This window comes from Thalassophryne amazonica, chromosome 6 (genome assembly GCF_902500255.1).
Source record: "Thalassophryne amazonica chromosome 6, fThaAma1.1, whole genome shotgun sequence".
Taxonomy (NCBI): domain Eukaryota; kingdom Metazoa; phylum Chordata; class Actinopteri; order Batrachoidiformes; family Batrachoididae; genus Thalassophryne; species Thalassophryne amazonica.
This window is the reverse complement of record NC_047108.1, coordinates 96,282,130-96,293,176: the sequence shown is the minus strand read 5'-3', so window position 1 is coordinate 96,293,176 and position 11,047 is coordinate 96,282,130. Positions and strand designations below refer to the sequence as shown.

At 40.5% G+C, this 11,047-nt stretch overlaps 1 protein-coding gene across 2 annotated transcripts in view; it reads left to right on the top strand.

The window, feature by feature from the left end:
• Nucleotides 1–11,047, top strand: part of scube3 (signal peptide, CUB domain, EGF-like 3) — a 316,073-nt gene that overhangs the window by 105,781 nt on the left and 199,245 nt on the right. For both annotated transcript variants that reach the window (XM_034172863.1, XM_034172864.1), the window contains exon 2: nucleotides 2,812–2,934. In XM_034172863.1, the coding sequence (XP_034028754.1) occupies nucleotides 2,812–2,934 (123 nt within the window). The remainder of the gene's footprint in view (nucleotides 1–2,811; nucleotides 2,935–11,047) is intronic.

Here is an 11,047-nt window from a genome sequence, read left to right as displayed (position 1 = left end):
CAGGCCTTGAGTGAGATGTGGTCCCGCCCTCTCGGCTGAATTCCTTTGTTTCACACGCTGCTCGAGACGGCGCGCGTTGCTTTATCAACATTTTTTCTGGACCTGTGAGGAATATCCGATTGGACACTATTCGAGAAATTAAGCTGGCTTTCGGTGAAAAGTTTAACGGCTGATGAGAGATTATGGGGTGTTTCTGTCGCTGTAAGGAATTCCCACGCAGCGGGACGTCGCGCAGCGCTTCCAGGCGCCGTCGTCGGCCTGTTTCGACCTGAAAACATCCTAATTTAAGGCTTAATTCACCCAGGACGTCATGAGAGAACAGAGAAGATTCAGAAGAGGCCGGCATGAGGACTTTATGCGGACATTCCACTGTTTAAGGACATTTTTAATAAAAGACGTGCGCGCAAATTCGCCGAGTCGTTTCCATGACGACTCGGCGAATCTGTGTGCGCCGCGACAGGAAAAACACCTCCGTGTTGAAAACCATTTGTAAAATTCAGGCGGCTTTTGATGGCTTTCAGCAAGTGAGTAACTGAGAAATTGTTTAACAGCTTGGGCATGTTCCAACTTGCCCGTTAAGGTTTCCAACGGAGGTGTTTTTCCTGTCGCGACCCCCCGCGGTCAGGTCCAGCCCGACACGTGACTCTGCCCGCACGTTCTTTCATTACAAAATGTCCGTTAACAATGGAATGTCCGAATAAACTCCTCATGCCACTTCTTCTGAAAGTTCTCTGTTCTCTGACGACTTACTGCGTCAACAGAGCCTGAAATGTGGAAGTTTTCAACTTGAAACGGTGAGACGCTGCCGCCTCGAAGCGCAGCTCGCCGTCAGGCGCCATGGGCCGTCCTTAAAGCGACACTTACAGACCAAAATCTCTCATCAGCCATTAAAATGTTTACCGAAAACCATCTGAATTTATCGAATGGTGTCCACTCAGTTGTGCCTTACAGTTTTGAAAAAAAAATTATCAAACAAAGCAGCAGTCTCTGAGCCATTCCTAAACAATGAAAAAACGACGAGAGGGTGGGCCACTCCTCACTCAAAGACTGCCCACAGGCGAATGACGTAACCGACAGGCGTGAAAAAACTCTTGCATGCCCACGAGGGTTCAAGCATGTCTGATGTAATAATAATAATAATAAGGCCGGATACTTTTCTAATAGACCTTGTATATATATATATATATATATATATATATATATATATATATATAAATAAATATATATATATATATATATATCAATCAATCAATCAATCAATTTTTTTATATAGCGCCAAATCACAACAAACAGTTGCCCCAAGGCGCTTTATATTGTAAGGCAAGGCCATACAATAATTATGTAAAACCCCAACGGTCAAAAACGACCCCCTGTGAGCAAGCACTTGGCTACAGTGGGAAGGAAAAACTCCCTTTTAACAGGAAGAAACCTCCAGCAGAACCAGGCTCAGGGAGGGGCAGTCTTCTGCTGGGACTGGTTGGGGCTGGGGGAGAGAACCAGGAAAAAGACATGCTGTGGAGGGGAGCAGAGATCGATCACTAATGATTAAATCAACAAAACATAAAAAATTCTATATATACAAATTTAAAAATGTCACTGTAGAAAACAAAGATAAAATAAATCATGGTCAACTACAATCTCTTTATGTTCTGAATCATTATAAAGCCAGTCACTGTAAAAAATGTTTTTTGCAATTATATGCCAACATCATATGAGCATTTAAACATATATCATATAAACCCAGTTAATATATCCAGGAGAGTTTTAGGCACAACATAGAAAGAGTTTTATGTTGCGATGTTAATGCTGTTGTCCGTGTGCAACAGTTTAAGTGCAGCCTGATCAGAGCGTCAAAATATCAGAGCCTCAATGTTCATGATAGCGCGCCTTTTGTTTGTTCCCGGAAGTTGAAAATCACATGATGTGTTACATCACACTTAACAACCGGATCCACTCTCTGCATTTTACAGGGTACATGCCTGTGCTTTTGACAAGCCTAGAAATAATTTACTTACCATATGCAACATCACAAAATGTTAGAATATTATCACAGTTTCTTTTGAGTTGAGATGGCGCATCTTTCCCTGAATAAACAAATTAGAATAGAAGAGAGCAAGTCTTTATTGTCATTGTGCCGGGGGGGGTGGAAGGAAATTGGGGGTTCTTCCACAGAGCTGCTGTACACCACAAAAAAAGAAAAGCAGGACATCTTATACACCACAAAAAAGTACATATTAAATATGTACTGTATGCTGATAGATTTATATGTTTATGTATGTATATGTGTATATAGTAAGTCCCTTCGGCTGCTCCCTTGTTTGCACTCGGGGTCGCCACATCAAATCCAAGGTGTTTCTGCATGTTGAATTGGCACAGGTTTTACACCGGATGCCCTTCCTGACGCAACTCCACATTACATGGAGAAATGTGGCAGGGGTGGGATTTGAACCCGGAACCTTCTGCACTGAAACCAAGCGCATTAACCACTTAGCCACCACCCCTGCTGGCCATACATGTGTATATGTGTGTGTACACATATGAATAAAGTACAGTTTAAAAACTGGCTGTAAACATGTAGGGCCGTGATTGTGAAACACCGGGGCCACATTTATTAACTCTCACAGTGGTAATAACATGCGATTAATTTTCCAGAAGTTATATCTGTACATTATTCTTTATTTTCTCTATTTCTACGTGTGTGATTGCATACAGCCTTGAACTCAGAGCAGGCAAATGTGGCACATTTACAAATAAATGATGTAAATCACGCCGTCTCGAGCTGACTTCCTCCTCCCTCCTCTTTGTCTCTAGATGTGGACGAGTGCGCCGAGGCGCTTGATAACTGCAGCATCGATGCCATCTGCCAGAATACCCTGAAGTCATACAAATGTATCTGCAAGTCGGGTTATAAAGGAGACGGCAAACACTGTGAAGGTAAACGTCTCACTGGATTAATACACAACACTGTCGTGTGCGGTTTGGAGACACAAACTCGCGCTCGCCTCTGTAGGAGCACGAGGAGGAGTTTTCAGCATGTTGAAGTGAAGCCAGATCTCTTGTGTTAATGCGGTTTATCTGTCTGAACGTTAAAGCCCCTGGGACAGAGAGGGGCCTGATAGGAGTTTCTGTCTCACTAAACATAACTCATTAGCTTTAAGACGCTGGAGAAGAGGGAAGAGCGATGAGGGAGCGATGAGGTAGCGATGAGGTAGCGATGAGGGAGCGAGAGCCGCGGACACAGAAAGGGGAAAGCCAGGTGCAGAGCGCTCCTGTGTGACAAGATGAAATGAAGCAGTCATTTTCCTTCACATTTTCTGGAGAATTAAGATCGCGGCTGAAACAGCAGTCTGAGGGACCCGCCAAGCAGTCAGGGATATTTTCACAATCAGAGAGGCGGGGCTTAAGGATGGTTGCACACAAGTATGTTTTTCTTTGCTTTTTCAGATGTGCCCAAAGCCTCTGGATCCTTATATCCCACAATTTTTTTTAATAGCATTATGACAAAACCATGTTTCAGAATGTCATTTTAAATTTATTATTATTATTCTTTCATTTGCTTGACTGTGTGTTTGTTATGGCCTGTTGCCTTTAAGGCATAAAATGTGGCCTTATTGAATCTGTTGTAAAATATGTGCAAGCTACAGTTTCCAGTGAATTGAATTTTTCAGCTGATACACTCCGAAAGCAGTTTCTCAAACTTTTTCGGACCAAGGACCGCTTAACAAACAAACAAACAAATAAACAAAAAACATCTGGTGGTCCATCTAATACCCTAAATATTCAAAAACAATAATTACTTACATTTGAGTTGAGTTACTGAAAATAATACAGAGATGCTACTATCTATATACGACTATGAAGTAATGTTTAAACACTTTGAGAAACACTTTTCAGTGAGGATATGATATTGAAACTATTATTTTGTCAGTATACTCATGGACTACAAGGAGATGCTCATGGATCACTTTGAGAAATGCTGTTCTAAAGCAACATTTATTAAATAAAAGCAGCCATCAGATGTTTTGGAGCCTCGCCAGTTCTGATCAGTTCCCCGTGTCTTCAGTCTTGTCAGACAGATACTTATGTTTAAGGTCAGGTCCTGGATGGCAACCACTCAAGCAGTCAACTGGTCTATCCCCACTTCTCATCTGGAACATGGGCACTCTCTCGAGCTTCTCCATCTGCTGGGGTCCTCATCACTGAGGCTCTGGCGTGCTGGATCATGCCCAGACAAATTTGCCATGTGGTGTTAAAATATATTGAAGCTGACATTCCCCAGAATGAAAGCCGTAAAATATTATGTTTAAGGTTATTCATAAAGTCATAATGGCATGCTTAGAATGACAAAAAGATGTGTTTTTTTAATCAAATGGATCATTTACTCTTGAATGTTTCACATAAATTGTTGAATATTATTTTGATGGGGGAAAAGCTGCTCTTCAAATATTTGAGTATGTGGGTTAGACTCACGTTACATAGAATTTCTCAAAAAAAAATTCACAATATCTACATTTTGAATAAAGCCAAAATCTTCTGCTTAAAAGGTCAAGATGAGATACAGTCCAAACAAGCCCTAAGGGGCCCGTCACACTTAGTACAAATGAGCACGAACCAAGCTGAATCAGGCGGAATGTAATAAAAAAAAAAAGAAAACTCCACATAATTTGTGCAACATATGGGAGGGAATAAGAATAGCAGAAGACAGCAGTCTGAATACCCAGACTGTGCTCTGACCCACCCGACTCATTTATCCACATGTGACGGCACATGTGTGGTGGGTATGTGTATAAACCCCAGCCCAATCTGAACTGGCATTAAGGATCCAAAGAGTCGTATCCAAAAGCTCTGATTTATCAGGGATCATCCACACAGAAACATCAGCCGATCAGAAGGTGATTACTTACTTTATTTACATTGTAGTGCCTTGGTAAACTGCTGCATCATCAGTCCTTCTCGTAGTTTCGAAGATGTATCGATCATTATATGTTTATTACAGCTGTGACAGGCCGTTCAGCTGCGCACCTTGGTCAGAGATGCGCTGATGTGGTGCACAGCCGTCTGACTGGGCTGTTAGACATGATAACATAATATTACAGATAGAACTTCTAAATCATGAGGTGGACTGACTATATGTCTGTCATATGATGTGTATTACAGTTGTGAAGGGCCGTTCAGCTGCGCATGCTGGTCAGAAACGCACTGACACGGTGCGCATCCATCTGACCAGGCTGTTACAGCCATGATAACATAATATCACAGATAGAACTTCTAAATCATGAGGTGGACTGTTGCACACTGATCCACGGCTGAGTGATGCATATGAACTCGCTGTTTTCGACGTGCCTGACCATGGTGATTTTCCCTCGAATGTGATCAGACTGTTTTGAATGCTGTTTTGATACCATGCCAATATTTAGAACGGAGTCAGATTGCAGTTCGAGTCCACCTCGACAGCACCTCGAACGTTTTGCACATGTGCAAAACATTCAGGGCGGCCACAGGAAGTTGGCCGACTGTTTAGACTGCTCCCAGACTGCTGTCTGACATCCTTGAATGCACCACCACATCTCCAGAATGTGGATCGAATTTCATTCGGTCGGCATTCGGCCTCTAGTGTGACAGGGGTGTAAAGAGAAAAAAAAAAACACAGGTCTGGAGTCCGTAATATTCCTATTTTTGTTTCTGAACAGATGACGTGCTTTATGAAAATAATGCAATATATGATGTATAAAAACACAAAATAACCCCCCCCCCACCGCACTACCATACTAAGCTTCAATCTATCATATATCAGTGGCAAATGTTTGTGATAATATACTTGACTTCAAACAAGAGGGCCATCCAAATTGACAAAATTTGGTTTCTACTGAAATTCAAGCATTGCAACCCCAATTCCAATGAAGTTGGGACGTTGTGCAAAATGTAAATAAAAACAGAATACAATGATTTGCAAATCCTCTTCAACCTATATTCTATTGAATACACCACAAAGACAAGATATTTAATGTTCAAACTAATAAACCTTATTGTTTATGTGCAAATATTTGCTCAGTTTGAAATGGATGCCTGCAACATGTTTCAAAAAAGCTGGGACAGTGGTGTGTTTGCCACTGTATTACATCACCTTTCCTTCTAACAACACTCAATAAGCGTTTGGGAACTGAGGACACTAATTGTGAGTGTCATGACTGGTTATAAAAGGAGCATCCCCAAAAGGATCAGCTGTTCACGAGCAAAGATGGGGCGAGCATCACCACTTTGTGAACAACTCCATGAAAAAGTAGTCCAACAGTTTAAGAATGATGTTCCCCACGTTCAGTTGCAAGGAATTTAGGGATTCCATCATCTACAGTCCATAATATAATCAGAAGATTCAGAGAATCCTAAGAACTTTCTACATGTAAGCGACAAGGCCAAAAACCAACATTGAATGCCCATGACCTTTGATACCTCAGGTGGCACTGCATTAAAAACCGACATCATTGTGTAAAGCAGAGGTCTCAAACCGGTTCCAGAAAGGGCCGAGAGGGTGCAGGTTTCTGTGCAACCACCCACTCCAGCAGGTGATTTCACTGATTAACATCACTTTGAGCAGGTGAAATCAGTTAATCAGTGAAATCACCTGCTGGAGTGGGTGGTTGCACAGAAAGCGTGCACCCTCTCGGCCCTTTCTGGAACCGGTTTGAGACCTCTGGTGTAAAGGATCTTACTGCGTGGGCTCAGGAACACTTCAGAAAACCACTGTCAATTAACACAGTTTGTCGCTACATCTACAAGTACAAGTTAAAACTCTACCATGCAAAGCGAAAGCCACACATCAACAACATCCAGAAACGCCACAGCCTTCTCTGGGCCAGAGCTCATTTGAAATGGACAGATGCAAAGTGGAAAAGTGTGCTGTGGTCTGATGAGTCCACATTTCAAATTGTTTTTGGAAATCATGGACATTGTGTCCTCCGGACAAAAGAGGAAAGAGACCATCCAGATTGTTACCAGCGCAAAGTTCAAAAGCCAGCATCTGTGACGTTATGGGGGTGTGTTAGTGCCCATGACATGGGCAACTTACACATCTGTGATGGCACCATCAATGCTGAAAGGTACATCCAGGTTTTGGAGCAACACACTGCCATCCAAGCAACATCTTTTTCAGGGACGTCCCTGCTTATTTCAGCAAGACAATGCCAAGCCACATTCTGCATGTGTTACAACAGTGTGGCTTCATAGTAAAAGAGTGCGGGTACTAGACTGGCCTGCCTGCAGTCCAGACCTGTCACCCATTGAAAATGTGTGGCACATTATGAAGCACAAAATACAACAACGGAGACCCCGGAATGTTGAACAACTGAAATTGTACATCAAGCAAGAATGAGAAAGAATTCCACCTACAAAGCTTCAACAATTAGTGTCCTCAGTTCCCAAACGCTTATTGAGTGTTGTTAGAAGGAAAGATGATGTAACACAGTGGTAAACATACCACTGTCCCAGCTTTTTTGAAACGTGTTGCAGGCATCCATTTCAAAATGAGCAAATATTTGCACAAAAGCAATAAAGTTTATCAGTTTGAACATTAAATATCTTGTCTTTGTGGTGTATTCAATTGAATATAGGTTGAAGAGGACTTGCAAATCATTGTATTCTGTTTTTATTTACATTTTATACAACATCCCAACTTCAGTGGAATTGGGGTTGTATAATGTCAGTTTATTGTAGAACCATCTTGTAAAATTTTAATGAAGAGAACGTATTTATCTGGGGGGAATTCTATAATGAATATTTTCTTCTCTTAACGGTGTCTGCAGGAGGGCATGCATGTGCACATGCATGAACCTTTGAAAAGACTGGAAATTACCTTTGACCACGGGTGACATGCGCACGTAGCATGCACGCTGATGACCATGAGACTTCTTGTAAATCCCTTTTAGAGGTGTTGTTAGGTTACAAAAACAGTGTTTTTTTCCATTTTAGAAGTGTTTGTTTCTCGCTATCTTTTACATAAAATATGAGAAGCATCTTAGATTTATACAGAAACTCAGCAGTTTGGGAGTGTTTTCTGCCATGTTGGATTAGTAGCCAGAGAGAGACCAGCCAGCTTCATGGTGCCTCTCTACTCTGATTGGCTGGCACCATGTCTTTCCCAGAATCCCTCATGGTAGTCTGGGATAGCTCCCACGTGATCTACGATGTCACTGTCATAGACTGTACTGGTCTCAACCGTTGCTGCCGTAAGTAGTTCAAGGCCATCTGTTCTTTTGTAAATTGACCCTTCAGGGGAAGTTTTTATTTTTATTTTTCTAGAAAACGCAAATTTCGATTGTATTGGTAATATCAATGCAGCCATATTTAAAGGCCAATAAATAAAATTGTAGTGGTGCCAAAGATTTTTTTTTTATGCTATGAATCTTAAAAAACTTAGTGACCCAATAGTTTTAACAAACTCTGTGTTGAATGGCCCAAGAGGTCATATAACTGACCTGTGATGTATGTTTAAAATACAGTCCAGTTGTTTCTCCTTGAAGATGTCGGACCAAAAGTGTTTTCCAGCATAGGCAGCATGGTGGATTAGTGGTTAGCACCCTTGCTTCACAGCAAGAAGGCCATGGGTTCGATTCCCACCTGTGGCCTTTCTGTGTGGAGTTTACATGTTCTCCCTGTGTTTGTGTGGGTTCCCTCCTCCCACATCTAAAGACATGCAGGTTAGGTGGATTGATATCATTATAATTGTCCAAGTCTCCCTTGAGATCTTGATTTCAGTGGGACTAACCTGGTTAAATAAAGGTTAAATTAAATTAAAATTGCTACCACTGGGTGATGTTTCATTGAAATTCACTAGCTGGTTTTGGATGTGTAAACTCATGTACAGATGGTTCTTGTTATTCCTGTATAACTCCAATATCCTCACCCATCCAAGCAAAAAGTTGGACGTGGGGATATTAAAACATTAGAATTGAGTTGTACATGTGTGAAAATAGAACCACAATCTTCCACAACATTTTATTTGGAGAAAAAGAGTGAATTCCTAAAAAGAATGGCAGGGATTTCCTGACCTTCTCTACTCTCTCCTCATGCAACTTTTATCCCCTCAGGTTCAGTTGTAACCCATCAGCTGTCATTATGCAAATTTATGGGTGTGGGTGGGGTGGGGGTGATGCATACCTGCAGCTAGAGGAATAAACTTCAAATCATTATATGGATTAAACTAAAGTGATACTCATATCACATATCTCTTGACAACAAACCAAATTTCACTTGTTCTTCAATATTAGCCATCTACATGTGCCTATTTTTTTCCACCATTTGTTTGTCTGTTTGTGAACAGCCTGTAACCCACAATATTTCATATATCATTATGAATATTTTACAGAGGATTCATATCCTGATAGGTAAGAACTGATTCAATTTTCTAGGCCAAAGTTCAAAGTCAGGAAAAATCTTGGAAAATTGGAATCCCTATTCTTTAACATTGAAAAAAATTCATAACTCAAATGTCTTTCATGTTTGACAGTGTTATGTAGGATGGAATCCGTTATCAACTGACAAAGTTTGATCCGGATCTGATCCAGAGTGTGGATTTCGTGAACATTTGAATTTAATATTGAAAGCCCATTTAGTTTACATTTTGTATTATATCTCAATCAAAAGTGCCTCAGTCACTCTCATTTTTCTTTTATGAATTTAATTACACCACCAAAATTGGATGGAGGTTCCAGTTTTATGCCTGTTTGTTTATCTTCCAGTTATCAGTCAGAAACCAGGTGCCAAAAAGCAGTGACAAATTCTGCATAGCAGAGATAACCAATGTTCTGTGAAAATTATCTGAAAAAGAATTCAGAAACTGAAAATTTGAAAAACAAAACAAGACACCACAAAAAAAAACTTTGAATCAAGTACATGAACTAAAAACATACTCATATGATCACATCTAATTTAGCTTATGAAAAGCCACTTCTAACAGGACATTGAGCTTGAATTTTTTTTTTTTTTTTTTCAAGGTAAAATTTTGGAGGCTTGGAAACTCATGTTGGCAGCGATTTGTGCTGTATGAACGCGGTGCTCTAGTTTGAAGCGTTTTCTCATTTGTTTGTTTTTTTAATGTTCACCAAGGAGGTTATGTTTTCAGTGCTGTTTGTCTGTTTAACTTTTAGCAGGATCATGCAAAAAAAACCTACTGAACTGATTTTCTTGAAACTCTGGGGTTTGGGCCATGGAGGAAACTTATTAACTTTTGGAGGGAATCGGACTAACAAAGTGGATAAAGGTCTTTCTTTTTCTTTCAAATTTCAAATTTTTCAACAATTTTTGTCATTTTTTCCGGTGATAAGCACAGATTCCACAGAACAGCACCACAGCATAATGCTGCCATAATTAACATTTGGGATAGTGTTCTTAGTCCTCCAAACATGTCCCTCCTTCTTTGTCTCATTTGACATAAAATTTTCCTTCCAAAGGTTTGTTTATTTGTTTATTTATATATTTGGTCTGTGTGGTTATCTGGAATCTTAAGCTTGAATGTGTATATTTTGAAGCAGGGGCGCTTTTTTGGACAGTAGCCTCTCATTCCAGCTTCACAGTGTAGACTGAAAATTGCTGGTGTTCCAGAAGCTTCCAGTTAATGGAAGGTCTGTGTCTTAGTGGTTTCTGGGTTGTTCCTGATCATCTGAAGCAATTTCCTCTTGGATAAAGGTGACTTTTTGTGACTTTTTGGCTCTTCCTCCAGACCTTGACGAAGTGGTTATACTCCCAATAACTTGGACATATATGCATATGTTTTAATGGGTTATCTTGGAATTTTCAGATTAGAAGTCGTTCCAAGAGACATTCCTGAGTTGTGTAGATCATCTTTCTCCAATCTGCACTGAGCTCCTTGGACTTTCCAACTGTACTATACATTGATGAATCCAATATGCTGTCAAACAAACCCTTTTTATGTTTGTGTTGAGAAACTATCAGCGTCATCATTTTTGATCACTGATAGGTAGATACTCAAACACTCTGCTAGATAACAGTGTTGGCAGTGGTTGTTGTTGTTGTTTCTGTATAGGCTCTCAGT